The sequence below is a fragment of the Tyto alba genome, unplaced genomic scaffold, assembly GCF_018691265.1.
Source record: "Tyto alba isolate M040663 unplaced genomic scaffold, T.alba_DEE_v4.0 Super-Scaffold_17, whole genome shotgun sequence".
In the NCBI taxonomy this organism is placed as follows: Eukaryota; Metazoa; Chordata; class Aves; order Strigiformes; family Tytonidae; genus Tyto; species Tyto alba.
The window spans coordinates 8,393,104-8,408,434 of record NW_024881279.1 but is presented as its reverse complement, the minus strand read 5'-3'; the positions used below and the strand labels follow the sequence as shown (position 1 = coordinate 8,408,434).

At 53.2% G+C, this 15,331-nt stretch overlaps 1 protein-coding gene across 1 annotated transcript; it reads left to right on the top strand.

The window, feature by feature from the left end:
• The first annotated feature begins 301 nt into the window (after window positions 1-301).
• SPARC (secreted protein acidic and cysteine rich) lies at window positions 302-11,025 on the top strand. Its single transcript, XM_009971381.3, has 10 exons — window positions 302-454; window positions 6,457-6,525; window positions 6,743-6,793; window positions 6,967-7,051; window positions 7,479-7,600; window positions 7,850-7,970; window positions 8,177-8,310; window positions 8,469-8,617; window positions 9,333-9,481; window positions 9,706-11,025. Exons 2-10 carry the CDS (start codon window positions 6,469-6,471, stop codon window positions 9,732-9,734), a joined length of 897 nt encoding a protein of 298 aa, XP_009969683.2. The 5' UTR covers window positions 302-454; window positions 6,457-6,468; the 3' UTR covers window positions 9,735-11,025.
• The last annotated feature ends 4,306 nt before the right edge of the window (window positions 11,026-15,331 follow it).

The window sequence follows — 15,331 nt, the reverse complement described above, 5'->3', positions numbered from 1 at the left end:
GTCAAGGTGGTTGGAGGTGCACAAGCCAAGCAGAGAGATAATATTCCTCCCTGCTCCCCCCATGCTGCTAGTCTGAGAGAGCCAGAGAACTGACCAACTCATTGCATTAGTGCACACAGCTGCTGTGACAATGACTCTGCTGGGAAGGTTGTGCTGGGGGCTGATCTGTCCCTCCGACAGACCCCCTTGATCTCCAGTCCCGCTTGATTTCTCTGGTCTATCCTTCGGACCCAGGCTGTGCCTCAGTCTTTCGGGTGGGTGGGACTGCCCACTGGGGAGAGAGGGAGAGGAAGAGACCGATTTGGAAAGACAGCGAGGAGGAGGAGGAGGAGGAGAGGCAGCGGGAAACCCAGCCCACCCTTTGGCTTCTTCCTGCCTCCTTCTAAAACCTGCAGATTCCTCCAGCCCGTCCAAACGCCTGAAGTTTCCTCAGCCCTGCTGCCGGGACTGCGAGGTATGGCCCGAGACCTCCGCGTTCGCTTTTGCTGTGCTGTTTCTCCCAGCTTGGGGGTCCCAGTAGCCCCACTCGCGGGGGTCCCTGGCCCGGGAGCTGCTCTCCCAGCCCGTGGGGTGCATCCAGTGCTCGGCAAGGCATCACTCAGGGGGAGGAGGTGGATGCTCCCCACCCTGAGCGATGCATTTACAGACCCCTCCTGACTTCTCTTTCTCCTCTTTGCAGCATCTCCACTCCCAAACTGTTACTGTATTTCATTGCCAGGTTACTAGCTCTAACGCTTTGGTGGCATCTGACTGTAAAGGTTTAACCTGCCCTAATTTTTCTCTCTCCTCCCTTTTTCCCCTCTGAGTTTTTATTTGTGGGGTATTTCCTTAGCAAGGTGCATGAGGCCAGCGTCTGTGCACATCAAACCATCCTGCAGAGCAAATCAGATCTAGTTACAAACCAGTCCCGATTACTCCCAGCCTGAGGTGCATTGGCAGGTGATGTTTTACTCACCGGGATATCTAGAGGAAGAACAAAAGAGCTGTTGACTTCATCTCATCATTGTTATCTTTTCAGTACAGCTGCTCTTATTTCTCCTAAAAAAAAAAAAAAAAAAAAAAAAAAAAAAGACACTTGGCTTTTTGTTCCAAGTAGTCTTTGAAACTATTTCACCATTTCAAGTCCCACTGTCCTGGTTTACTTCACTCCGGCTGATCAACTGTTAGAGAGACAGAGATTGCAGGAGAGGAGGAACAAAGCTCTTTCGGTTTTTTTTTTTTTTTAAAGTTTTAAGAACTTGGGCTCAGTCAGGCACAGTTTTAATTCCATGCAGAAGAGCTGAGGTCTTGTTTCCTTTAAAGGCAGCCGCTGTCCTTCCCGTCCCGCTGACGTGCGTGGCAGTCTAACTCTGCTCTTTGTGTCCCTCCTCTAAGAAAGCTCCACTCTGGTGTATCCAGCCAAGAAAAGGAAACTTAACAGGATGGGGGCTAAATTCCCAACGGTACTGAAAGGCAACACTCAAGTTGGAGTGAAATCGGGAGCACCGGGAAGGTCGCCAGTACTCCGAGCCCTCAGTTACCACCACCCCGAAACAGCCCAAAAATTCAGCAACCTTCCAAAAGTAAATTGCAGCCGTTTGTTAGAGTCGATCAGGCAAGTTTTATGTGGAAATAAAAGGCTGTTGCATTCTGCACAACCGTTAAAGCCAAGCTATTGTCTGCCACATAGGCAGGAGCAGGGATGCAGGCGGTGTTGGGAGGGGGAAGAGGAGAAACAAACTTTTCAAACTTTTTTTCAAGCCCCTCCTTCCACAACCCTCTGCTCTGCCATGACTCAGCCCCAGAGGAATGTCGGCTCCCATGGAAACCCTTTCTGGGTCCTCTGGTCAGAGGGATGTCAGGGCTGTTATCGCTGGAGCGGCTGTGGCAGAGCGAGGCCAGGGAGTGCTTTGAAGATGGTTTGCATTTTTGCAGAATATTTAGCAGACAGTTTCTTCTCTCCCTCCTCTGTGGAGCTGTGCGAGATCAGCTTGCGGTATCCCCCGGGAGCCAGAGGGTCCGCTTGCATCTGGCACAGAAGCATCCTGGCTGCTTTTGGCACTGCCCCGCGTCCACTCCAAACAAAGAAAAAACTCAGGCAGGACAGCAAAATGCTGTATTGCCTGTCCTTCCGACTGAGGTCTGCAAAGGACTCATCAGTGAACCGTAGCTTGCAGCCCAGGTCTCATCCATGCACTTTTCTTGGTACTAATTTCATTGTTTCTCATTATGGATGCAATTTGCAACCTAGACAAACTGTGACAGCTTCAAGCCAGCACACAACTATAGTGGCATAGAGGCTCTTGCCCTTTTATCAATAAGCCCTGTAAGATCTGGAGCATCTATAAGTGCAATCAGAGCTGCTCAACTCCCTGAAAGGGGAATATGTTAATACAACGATGTGGTGTATATATGTCTTTAGTGACCGCATGGACAGACATGGTAGATTTTTTTTTTTTTTCCCTGTGTTTTACTTGGAGCATGCAAGTGTGTGCATGAGCTAAAGGGAATTTCACTTCCATCTAAACCTAGCTTGGTTTCCTGAGCCTGCATGCTGCATGTGAGGGGACTGTGCAGGTGGCAGGGGCCAGGCTGGCTTCTGCCCAGTCCTCTGCTCCTGCTCTGCTCCCCTGTGACCCAGTGCAGCTGCAGCACATCTGGGCAAGCCAGCACCCCCAGCAGTACAGCCCAGACATGCAGGGACCTGTTCAGCAGAGAGCTTTATGGGGACTCACGCAAACAACTCTGACTTCAAATCAAATTTTAGCCTGGGAGTGGCTGGCTGAGTAAAGTTCAGAGGGTCTTGCTTGCATAAGGAGGTCAGGGCCAGACAGTGGGGTCACAGCCCTTGCTTTCTGTCTCTGAGGTGCCCATGCTCAGTCACCCACCTGCACCTTGAAAACTATGGCCCACGGTGGGGTCTGTAGGTAGGTTTTTCTGGGCTGTTCCTGCCTTTACATTCAGTCTGAGGTGCTGGGGCATGTCAGACCCTGTAGAGCCTTGGAAGAGCAATGAGCAAACAGAGGGGCCAGGTTGGGGTGCAGGTGGGGAGCTGAGTCATGGGAGGGTTTTTGCCCAACGATTACCCACCCCTGATCTCGGCTGCTGGCGATGGGAGGTGGCCGTGGGGCCCCTGGCCTGGGTTAGCAGTGGAGGCAGTGGGGCTTATCCCAGTGACCTCAGGGAGGAGCTGTCAAAAGGGGCCAGGCAGAGACTCCTCCCCACGCTAACGTGGCATCCCGAAGGGCTTATGCAACCCTGGCCAGGGCCAGCAACACAAGGGCCACGATCCACCATCCACGGAGCCTCCTCCAGAGGCTGCACCCTCTGGGTCTTGTCCTCCCCCAGCCCACAAAGACCCTCAGGCTGGCTGGGAGGGCACGAGATGGACCAACAGAACCCAGCGGCACAGACTCTCCACTGTGCATCACTGCAGGGTATTTTCACCAGCATGAGAAACTTATGATGGTGTTACACAATTGGGGGGAGGGTGTTAACGTGTGCCAGAGTAGCCTGCTTTGAATTTATGGAGGTGCTGAGGGTCAGTCTCAGCCCTCTCTACACCCCATGGCTCTCTTGTTAGGGACTTGTCTGCAAAATGCAACAAGCAGCCAGCGCTGAGGGATAGCCTGGACCATGCTAGAAAGGTGAACCACTGAGAGGGATTTATGGGGGCCACAAGACTGTTTACACAACAATTGGGAGCTGAAGTCCCCACTTAGGATGCAAGTGGGGTCAAGTGTTAGAAAGGCAGTGCAGGCCATGGGTCCTCTAGCCCATGGGTGCCAGGCTGTCTTCTCCATCTTCAGCAGTCAGGAGGGCAGGCCTGAGGTGGTGCCCATGAAGGCTTCTCTTATTTTATATTCATCAGCCCTCTCTGTGCCCACCATCTGCTGGTTTTCAGAGTCTTGCGAAGCGCTGACTTCTGTTGATTACTTTAGGATGTAAGTCCCTGCTTGCTAAAATCTCCTTCCCAGTTCTGTTTCCCTGAACCCAAAATGACTCCCTGCTGCACCCCATAGCTCTTCCCCTCACTCTGCTCTCTGTGGGGCTCTGGCAGACCGGTGCCAGACATTCCCAGCACGGGGCCCCTCGCAGGGATCCCCCCAAGCCCCTCTGGCTGGCGGATGGATGCTGAGCTCACAGTACAGCCCAGTTGCCTGATCCAAAGAGCATCCTCTTGGGCAGCAGGACCATTGTAGGTGCACAAGGAGGGACACTTGAACGATGGGCCGGGCTCCTCTGCCAGAGCAGTTCTGTGTGCAGGGCTCCTGAGCCCTTATTTCAGGACTTCTGGCCACCAAGCATTCAGGAAAGACCATGCCTTTGCCAAGCAGACAGGGACTCACAGACGCTGCAATGTCCTTTCTGCCTCCAGGAGGATGTTGTTTTTCAAATAAATTTGTTTTCCCATCTCCGGTGCGAGACAGCTCTGCAGAGCTTGTTTGCTCAGACTCGTGCTCCTTCTTCCTCCAAACACAACACTGGCAGCTCTGACTGTCTGCTGGCTCCTAGCAAGCATGTAATTCCCTGACCCCAGCTTACTGCATGCCCAGACTTTGAAATTCAGGGTAAATGATCTAAAATGGCCTTGGTCTGGGCTTGGGTTCTTCTTAATGCCATTTTCCACAGGTACATGCACTGCGCTCTCCTCCAGCCTGGGCACTGCCGTGTTTCTGCCCAAAGAGCATCACTGAACCTCAGAGCATCTTCCAAAGCAAACAAGCCCCTTGGGAGAAGCCCAGGAGGAGCCTTTACAAGTCATGAGATGGCAGCAAGGGAGGAGATGCCCAGATTCACCAGTACTTTTCCACCTTCCCCCCCCAAACCACCCCTCCAGAACTGACCAGTGATCTCTTCTGGCAAATGCTGGGAGAGCTCTCAGCAGCCTCCAGAGCAAATAAAGGCAAGAGCAAGGGACGGCATGTACCGAGCAGGAGAGGAGGGAGCTGCTTCAGCTTCAGCCTTACCAGAGAAAACAGGCTTATTCACCCCCACCTGCAGCCCCTCTCCCCACAGGTCACCCATCTCACCACAGCAGCCATCCCCACCATCTCCCAGCCCTCTGACATCCCTGGGAAGCTGCCTTCCATGCCCTGACACCTATTTTGCACGGGCACCCCACTGGGGCTGGGTGAGGCGCTGAGATTGGAAGGAGGGTTTCAGCCTCTGCATGGCCAAACCTTGCTAAATTAGAAAGCCCAGCCCAGGCTGGCTGGTACCCTGGCAGCACAGCGTTGGCGTGGATTTATACCCAGAAAGCTGCTGTGCACGGGGAGGAAGGGAAAGGATACACCTGGCAAACCAGATAGATACCCATCCATGCTCACTGGGAGAGAAGATGCCCTGTCCAACACTTTCTGTCGTAGCAAAGACACCCATCCACCCAGCCCCAGGGGGCCGGTGGGCTGTGGTGCCCCGGCCATGCAGGTGGAGCGGAGGAGGGCGAGCGGAAGGGAGGCAGCGGAAGCCTTGGCAGGGGGACAAGTCCCCTCACTGGCAGGAGACAAACCGGGGGTGTTTCGCTCTCCCAGCAGGCGGAAGGGAGCGGGCAGCCCCCACTGTCAGGAGTGGGATGCCACTGGCATATTAAGCGGCCAGCTGAGCTCCTCTCTGCCCTCAGACAGAGGGGCTCAATCCTGCCAAACAGGAACTGAGGCGGGGGGACAAGGGCAGGGCGATTTCACCAGCTGTGCTCTCCTCCTGGCTCGCATTGCGGATGGTGTTAGCTGGGCTGCCTGGCTCGCTCGTCCTGCAGAGTCCCCGCAACTGCCCAAATTTGGAGGGTTCCATCCCCCTGGAACTCATCTCTCAGAAGGACACAGCCTCAAAGCATCTTGGATCCCACAAACCCAGTTTGGGGACTCTTGGGTCTGAGAAGGAAAGTGAAAAACTAAAGTAGAGACCCCAACATTTGGGGGTGCTGGGGATGGGGGACTGGTCCCTAAAACACCTAGAGATGTCTGTGTCCACGTGGGAAGGGGTTTTCTAAAGGATTTAATTCTTAAGTGCCTCATTTCACCATCTCTCTGTTACCTCTTTTCTTCCTCCACTTTCATTTTTTCCTCTGGTTGATTGACAAATAAAATGGTAGAGAGTTGCCTATACCTGGGGCTCATATCAGGGGCTTTTAACATTAAAATATGGGGGGTTGGTCCAAAAAAATCTCCTATGAAGGAAAGGGGAACTGCCATTTTGACTGCAATTTTTCTAAAGGCATCCAAGAAAGTAACAGAAATCTAAACCCCCACCATCCCATTTCACAAAATCAAAAGAATTTGTCTTGGAAACATGATTTGGCTTAAGATTTTGGCTAGAAAAGTCAGCATGTGGGTCAATAATATTGAACAGACAAGGCAGGAAACCAAGAGAATGCTGTTTTCTGAGTGTCTGACTGCTAGCCGTGAGCTCAGCCCAGAGCCAAGCATCGTGTAGTGGCCTCCTTCCTCATCCCTCCTTTTCCTCTAATTTATTCAGGGTTGCTGAAAGATGAGGGCCTGGATGGTTTTCCTCCTCTGCCTGGCAGGCAAAGCCCTGGCAGCTCCGGTAAGTACAGGAGACAATGCAGCCTCTCTGCTGTCGGGGTTGTCCATCTGATGGTATCAGATGGGTATTTTCTTTTACAATGAACAAAACCCTGGGAGATGGGAAGCAGCAGGGGGGAGAAGAAACCTGAGGGTGGCCCTACTGCCTGTTCCAGTAGGTCAACCCCTGGGGACTGTTCTTCCTACAGACCCCAGCTCATTGTCCTTTTCCCCTGCAGCAGGAGGCTCTGCCTGATGAGACAGAGGTCATCGAAGATCCCACCACAGAGGTAGGAGACTCTGTTTCTCCTTGTCACCCATCCCTTGCAGCACCCACCGCTCTGGGAAGAGCATCTCCAAAGCATGGGGGGAGCAGGGGCAATGTAGGGGGCTGCTCTTCCCCCCCAGAGCTGGAGCCAGGCTCTTTGTGCTCCCCCACCAGAAACACTGGCCTCTCTTGCAGGAGCCCGTGGGGGCTAATCCCGTCCAGGTGGAGGTGGGAGAGTTCGAGGAACCCACGGAGGATGTAGAGGAGATTGTCGCAGAGAGTAAGTTGCTCTTCCCCTGCCCCCAGCAGGCAGAGACATCATCCCTTCCATGGGTGGGGGAGATTTAGCCACCCCAAGCAGTGAGGGACCTCTCTGGGAAGGGCTGTAGCACAAGGACGATGCCAACCTAGACGCACAATTAAAAGCAAAAGAGGTGCATGGCCTCTTTCCAGCACTGGATTCTCTGTAAGCTCTTTTTTTGCAAGATAAAACAATATTGCATTGTGTGGCTACAGAAAGGAGCCCAGGATTAGCCTGAAGGCTAACATGGTCTTCTGGAAACCCTCACATATTCCCAGTGCAAGAAGAGATGCTCGGGGCTGTCCCTGGTGAAGTCTCTGTCTTCCCTCTGTGCCAAGATGCCCCAGGCAGCTCATGGGAGGTGAGGATGGGGCAGGCTCTGACTTTGCTCTCTGCCCTCTCCCAGACCCCTGCCAGAACCATCACTGCAAGCACGGCAAGGTGTGTGAGGTAGATGACAACAACTCGCCCATGTGTGTGTGCCAGGACCCCTCCAGCTGCCCAGCCACCGCCGGTGTCTTCGAGAAGGTGAGGACAGAAGCTGCTTGATGGACCAGAGCAGGGAGGATCCTCACATGGGACATTGCCATAGATGGTGGAGAAGACAGTCAGAGTCAGGGTGACAGGTGCCCATATGGCCTTGGTCAGTGGTGGCCAAGGAGCTGTTGTCCACCCCAGAAAACAAGTTAAACATCTAATTTGGAGGCTCTCTCTGCTGACTGCCCAGCAAGGCTGAGCTTCACTGTCCCTCACGCAGCATCTCCCCATCCTGTGCAGGTCTGTGGCACTGACAACAAGACCTACGACTCCTCCTGCCATTTCTTTGCCACCAAGTGCACCTTGGAGGGAACCAAGAAGGGACACAAGCTGCACCTGGACTACATCGGGCCTTGCAAATGTAAGACAAATCTAAGGCTTATCTAAGGCAGCCATTCCCTTAGAAAAGGGGACCCCTAACCTGAGCGCAGCCCCCTTGCCCATGGGCTGAGGGACAGCAAAGGTCCAGGCAGATGCAGGGCCAAGGTGGGAGGTCGCGGGGGCTGTGTGTCCGGGGTCTGGGGCTGATGTCCAGGTTCTGTGCTGACCACCTTGTATGGCTTCCAGTCATCCCTGCCTGCCTGGACACAGAGCTGACTGAGTTCCCCCTGCGCATGCGGGACTGGCTCAAGAACGTGCTGATCACCCTGTACGAGCGCGATGAGGACAACAACCTGCTGACAGAGAAGCAGAAGCTCAAGGTAAGGGGTTGGGGAGCTCACCCTCACCAACAGAGCCCAGCGCACATGAGGAGCCTATCCAGAATGACCTGTGGACACCCCACGTATAGCCGCTCTTGGGATCCCCCTTTTCACCCCGTTCCCCTCCTGACAAGGTCCCCTGGCCTCTCCTATGACAGGTGAAGAAAATCCACGAGAATGAGAAGCGCTTGGAGGCTGGTGACCACACTGTGGAGCTGCTGGCCCGTGACTTTGAGAAGAACTACAACATGTACATCTTCCCCGTGCACTGGCAGTTCGGGCAGCTGGACCAGCACCCCATCGATGGGTGAGCGTTAGCAGAGCAGGATGGAGGCCTCCACCAGGACCTCTTCCTGCCTGAGAACCAGGGTGACTTGGTGGCAGAAGGTGTCAAGGCAGGCTGGAGGTGTGACACGAGTGGGTGGCTGGTAGCAGAGGCACAGGCAAAACCCTGTGGAGGGACAACCCCTGCACACATTTGGCAGGGGCTGGGGCAAACCAGGCTGGGATAGAGGCAGTTTTGCCTTTTGCAAATAGCTCTTCTGCAGAAAGAGGGGCCTCCCCCAGCCCTAGGCGCTTCCATCTCCCTTGGGTGTGGAGTTTCTGTCTTCTCAGATTTACTGTCGCATGATAGTTCCCTAAAATATCTCAGTCCAAAGGCCCCTGCTGAATAACTTCAGCAGCTGAAATAGCAGCTGCTGGCTTAGCTGTGAGCTGAAGATGGGTGCCAGAGCAATCTCATACACAGACTCACGGGGTGGGGGCAGCTGGTGAGGACCCCCAGCTGCTGGCTATTTTGTGCCTACCACTGCCAGTTGCAAAAGCAAACAGCAGTCCTTGACCTTCATGACACTCAGTGGCGGATAATGGGAGGCCACTGGGACAGCAGTCAAACCAGACAGAGAGCTGGGACCAGCATCTTGCCCTTCACTGGCCCTCACGCCCAGCAGAGCATCTCCCCTCTGGTGGGAGGGTGGCTGGTGCTGGTGGGCAGCGTGTTGACCATGCGGTCACCTCGGCAGGTACCTGTCCCACACCGAGCTGGCCCCCCTCCGTGCCCCCCTCATCCCCATGGAGCACTGCACCACCCGCTTCTTTGAGGCTTGTGACCTGGACAACGACAAGTACATTGCCCTGGAGGAGTGGGCCAGCTGCTTCGGCATTAAAGAGCGTAAGTACTGAGTAGGGAAGGAATGGGGGTGAAGGGGACACTGAAAAGCAACCCCAAAGCCCCCCACTCAGGATGAAGTAATGCCATTATATGAAGCAATTACTGGCACTACAGCCAGTCCTGGGGAGGGAAAAGCAGGGGAGAGAGGGGAGGGCAGAATCGCAGGAGCAGTGGGACCCTGGCAGCATCCACTTCCTAACCTCGTCTCTCTTTTCCTTCCACAGAGGACATAGACAAGGATCTTGTGATCTAAACCCCCAGCTTCCTTCTCTGCTGCCAACTTTGTCTTGTTTTAACCTTCCCACTTCCTTTGGTTTTTAAATCGCTTTTGTTTTGTTTTTCCCTGGGAACAAGGTGCTAATATAGATCTAAACATATGTAGTAACGGTGCTAAGAGAAATAACAGGCCTCCTTCATAGCCTAATCTATTACCACTAGATTACTCACTCGGCTGTTTCCACATGCTCTTACCAGCCCTATCTCTCTCTGATGTGTCTTTCCCATTGACAGACCCTTTTTCTGTCCTAAATATCCACTCTGCCTCAGTATCCAGCCTTTGGATCGACTTCTCTTAACTTCTTACTAACAGCACGTTCTTGGACAAGTCGGCATAGACACAAAGATCTCTCAGCTGATTCACCACCCCCAGTTACACACCACCAGCAAAAGAAAGCAGAGCCAGAGGATGGAGGAGGATTGGGCTTTTCGAGCAGAGCAGCTGTGGGTGACATTGTGGTCAAGCAGCTCATGGTAGGGGTGAGAAAGACATAGAGTGGCAGGATGATTTCGTTTTCCTTTTTTTTTTTTTTTTTTTCATTCCCAGGGCTTGAATTTAACAATCACTGGGCACAAAAAAAAAAAAAAAAAAAAAAAAAAGGACTAATCAAAAGAATAGGAAAGCGCACAAAAATTAAACCAAATAAAACAAAACGCATCCCATCCTGTAAAATCCCCTTGAAAATAAAGGTTTGAAAGTGCTACGTGCTTAACCATTACTCAATGATGGTACCGCTGTCGTGTCTTCTGTGCTGCAAAGGGAGTTTGGGTGCGGCCACCTGTTCCCCCCCGGGTGTGCGTGGCTGACCTTGCTGTTGAGATTCTGCTGTAGTCCAGACAAAGCTCTTGGCTCTCCCCAGACCACGGTGCCCTTGAGCACTTCCCACCTCTGCCTTGGTCATGCTTAAATTCCAGCCCAGCTCTCCCAGGGAAGCTGTGTCAGGCTTGGGAGGGACATTTCTGCTCAGAAAGAGGCATGCTTGCCACACACTCGAAGGAAAGGCTGTAATAATTTTTTCCTGTTGTGGATTTTGGGGTTTAAGGGATGGGCAGGAGGGAAGGGAGAAGGTACGTGGATTTTGCTTTATAGAGAGGGTCCTGACAGGAGCGAAGGGATGGTTAAGTCTCACAGGCTGAGAACTTTTTACCTTTGAATGTTTCCTGTGCCTTATATTATTAAATTCCTGCCACAGTGTGAGCAACCTGATGAGTCTCTGTAATAAAAAATACTGATTTGAAACACTGACAATAAACAAGCTTGCAATGTTCCTCTGTTTTGTCCCATCCCGAGGAGGGGGATCACACACCCATCGCCAACCTCATGCATGTGGTCAGGTTGTAACACAGGCATCCCAGCCCCAGGGAAGAGTCTGGTCCAAGGTAAGCTGGGCTGCAGTCACAGCCCATCACCCCACTGTGAACAGGCTCATTGGGGGATCTCAGATGGGTAATGCATGAGCAAGATGGAGCTGGAGTGATGGAGGCAGACAGGGTCACTGCAGCAGCCAGCACAGACACTCACACCGCTCTAAGGCCCTTGCTTTCATGAGCAATCACATCCCTGGGAAAGGTGAAAAGGCGCAACAGTAGAAAAATAAACACCACCATTTGTATGGGCTAAAAATATCCAAGTTGCAAGAGCTCTGATTAAGCTGTGAAGTCCCCCTGTGAACAGTCCCTTGCTGGATGTGCTGTGCTCCAGGCAGAGCTGTAGGGTCACATCCTGCACTGGGTCACTCCCAGGTGCAGAGCCCTGGGCAGGTCCCATCAGGGATAACCCCTTTACAGGTGTCTTGCCAAGCTGTTTGAACCCAGAGTGGCCAGATTAAGGATTTTCACCCCTGCCTTGAGCCCCAGGACTTGTTCCACTCGGCCGTGCAGCTTCCCAGAGCCATTAGCCAGAGGGGGATTTCTCACTGGGGATGCCTCCCCCGCCTCGGAGGTTGCCACTGTGATTTGGCAGACCTGGCCTAGCGAGGGGCACCGCTGCCCACGACCCCCACCTGCGAGATCCAGCGGGCTGCAGAGAGAGGATCCAGCTGGCGAGAGAGGATTTGGGCAGAGGGGAGGATGGGAAGACAGGAGGGGACTAGAAGAGATCGGCTGCCCTCTGCAAACCTGCTTTCCAGTTGCGCCCTCTCAGCCAGCAACTCTCACTCGCCTTCCTCTGCCAAGACACAGCCGCACTCCTTCCAGCTCCAGCTCTCTCCGCCAGCACCGCTGGACAAGGGAAGGCTTTCCAGCCCTTCTCTCCTCTGCCTTCCCCTTTTGTGCAGGAGTTGGCTCTAAACCACAGCAAGCTCAGGAAAGCCAGCAGGCTCCACCAGCAGAGTCAGTTATCACAGCTCAGGAAGGCGAAGGGATCCATCTCCAAGGCCATGGCCCATCCCAGGGGACGATACTCATGTCCCGACAGTCTGGCAGAGCCCAAAGGACCCAAACTCAGCGCTATTACAAGTGCAGCTGTCCTGGCTTTAACTGAGCATCAAAGTGAGATCAGGAGGTTGCAGCTGGGCCTCGCTTAACCCTTCAAAGGTCACAGCCTGAAGTATCAAGTTGCTGGAATTTCACTACCTTGGGGTAAATGCCATACATGGGGTTACATCAGGATTTGAGAATAAGCTGGCCTTTTTAGGCTTTCAGACCTAGATGATCAGCAAGGGTGGAACAGAACAGCACTTTCCCTGTTAACAGCTGAAATTGAGCCTTCCAGTGCCTCACAGCAGTAAAGAAACTTGCCTGTACTTTCCATGTGGAAATTCTTCCTGTGGTTAGTGCTGACAGAGGACAAAGTTTGCAAACTTGAAAAAAAGAAAATAGAAAAATAACAGAGAGAACTGGATCCAAAACCAGCCTGACACAAGCACAATCTGACTTGAGTGCTATAGTACATCTGCAGGCAGAGGTGGTTAATTTTGCTGTAGCTATTCAGGGCAGCAGCACAGAGCAGTTCACTGAGCATTGTCCTGCATTCAACAGAGAAAAGATGGGGAAGACAAGCCCCAGTCACACGCCTGGAGACAGCCTGGACTCTAAGGCTCACTGTTTGCAAGGTGTAGCTGCACCCAGAGATGCTTCTGCTCTAGCTAATGGTGCCACTGGAAACCCATGGGGTTAAAGCCACCCTGAAGCATGTGTGAAGGCTGGTATTTCACAATGTTCATGCCTCACTAGCTAAAATCAGTTCTGCAAAGGAAGACTGAGCCATATAACTGAGGGCTTTGACCCCTATTCATCTGGCCCACGGTGGTGGGGTTGATGGAGTCACTCTTTACCCAGCAGTTTTTGGAGTTACTGTTCCCAGCAGTTAGTTATCTCCCACAGCAGTTCAACACACCCAGATTTCCTGCTGCTGGGGGATCTCATCGTGACCCCCTGGGTCTGGTGCTTGGCGGGATCTGTGCCAGGACCACCTCCACCTCTCTGCCCAGCTCTGGGTTTGTTGAGCTGCTCCTGAGCTGCCTGTATCAACTGCAGAGCCTTCTTCTGGCCAAAAAGATATTTCAAAGACAGACAAACCCAGTAAAACCAAGCCCTGCCTCCAGCAGAGAGACAACACGAGGGGAAAACACGTCAGGGGATGCATCTCCCTGCGGCCGGCCTGGAGGGCAAGCAGGATGGAGGCACACACCCCCCTCTGCCCCACCCCCACGCTCCCCAAAGTTGTGAGAGCTCCTCCACCCCTGGCTCATCCATCCCCTCCCTCCCTCCCTCCGGTCCATCAGCCCATCACCTCCATCCCCCGGCGCGGCGGCAGCAGCGCGGCGCTGCCGGCGGGGGGAGCGGCAGGGCAAGGGACGGAGCCCCGGGGCGGAGCGGGGCGGGCCGGCTGCTCCCGGCCGGGGGGGGGGGGGGGGGTGTTTGTTCCTCCCCCCTCGCTGGGGCAGGGGCTGCCGGGGCTGCCCGGGCACCGGGCGGGAGGAGGGACCCGCTCCCGGGGGCGCATCCCCCAGCCCAGGGCTTTGCCCGTCGCAGCAGAGCATCCCAGCGAGATGCGGCCTCGCAAAATGCAGCCCTGGTCCCTTTCGGGGCTACATCCCCGTTACACTTGGCCATCCCATCCCACCCCAAGGGTGGCCGAGCCCTCCCAGCCTTTCTGGAGTGCAGACCACCTTTTAATCTAAAGGGCACATGGCTTATATGAATCCCAAGCTTTGTGTTTTGCCAGTCGGTCTGCCTGTCTCGGTACCATTCCCTCTAATTTATGAACCTACTGGCTAGTTTTAACTTGATTTGATGGGGCATAAAACCACAAAGACATCAAATTCCTCCAGGTAGCATTAAGATGGAACGAGGGCACACACATACAGACAAGTACTTTGCTGCACAGTGATGCTGAAGTCTAACAGAACTGGGCTAGGTCTGCCTCCCAGATGCTCTGGTGCCAAGGTAATTGCACAGTAGGTAATTGTGTCAGGCACTGCCCAGATTCTGCACTGGCCAGGGAGAAGTTACATTACTTTCTATTTCATGGCCTACTTCATAAACCATGGCCATTTCCCAATTAAGCCCACTCTTTGTCAGCCTTGTTATTGTGCTCATAAGAATCACAGAAACTCTGATTTTTTGATTCTTGGGAAACAACTCGCCCCAGGACACATTTTTATGTGCACTCCCTACATTTTTCTTAATTTCATATTCCTTTTGATCATCGCTTCAGTTGGACCCAAGAGACTATACAAGTCTCTTGTTATTTCTTGTCCAAACACCTCACTGATCACCTTTACAGCCTGGGTTTTAGAGACTTTGCTGCCGTCAGCTACAGGGCTGAAATTCCCCATGTGCAAAGCCAAGCCTGACCGCAGCATGATGGCAGCTGTCTGTGGCCTGCCCAGGGCAGCCACGGCACTGCAGCCATGCCCGGCGGGACAATTCCCAATGGCCAGGGCTGTACTGGCCCCTTGTTGGACATTTCACAGCCAGGAGGAGTGTAAAAACAACACAGGACTCCTAGAATGAGTATCCAGTGCCGCCCAGCCACGTGGCGCATTTCCTCCCACAAAATAAGGGGTCTCCTGAAAACCAAAAGCATTTTCTACCCAACACTAATGTCCCCAGAATATCTGCTTTGGCTCAGAAGTACCTGAGCTGGACACTGGCTGGAAGCTGGGTTAATATCACCACATTTTCTATGCTGCCTCTGCCTGAAGCATCTGCTGTTGGTTGCAGAGATGAGTTGAGACAGACTTTTGGTCTGACCAAGTCCTGCTGCTCTTCTGCACTAATCACTTTGCAATCATTACCTGTCTGCTTGGGCTTGAGCAGCAGGATGCATCCTACAGGATTCCTGTTGTTTCCTCTTGGTCATGGTGCCCTAATGAAATCCTTACCTTATCTACCATCAGATCATTCCCCCATCACTTGGGAGCCAGCTCCAGGTTTTCACTCTGGTACAGATTTTCATGCCCTTCAAAGAGCCGTTCCCCATTCTGAGTGCTGCCCACATGCTGTCTGTTTGGTGAACCTTTATCCTGCTCCACTGGAGTAATTTCCTTTTCCTTCATAGCTTGCTCATCCAGGTTGGATGCTGGAGTATTTTACTTAACATGTCTTGTTTGCATCCTTCTTCACCTG

Bases quoted from the DNA above. Each gene is read 5' to 3' on its own strand.
- SPARC (XM_009971381.3), top strand. From the start codon at position 6,469: ATGAGGGCCTGGATGGTTTTCCTCCTCTGCCTGGCAGGCAAAGCCCTG. The intron at 6,794-6,966 runs GTAGGAGACTCT...CCTCTCTTGCAG, and splicing joins TCGAAGATCCCACCACAGAG to GAGCCCGTGGGGGCTAATCC. The intron at 7,601-7,849 runs GTGAGGACAGAA...CATCCTGTGCAG, and splicing joins CCGCCGGTGTCTTCGAGAAG to GTCTGTGGCACTGACAACAA.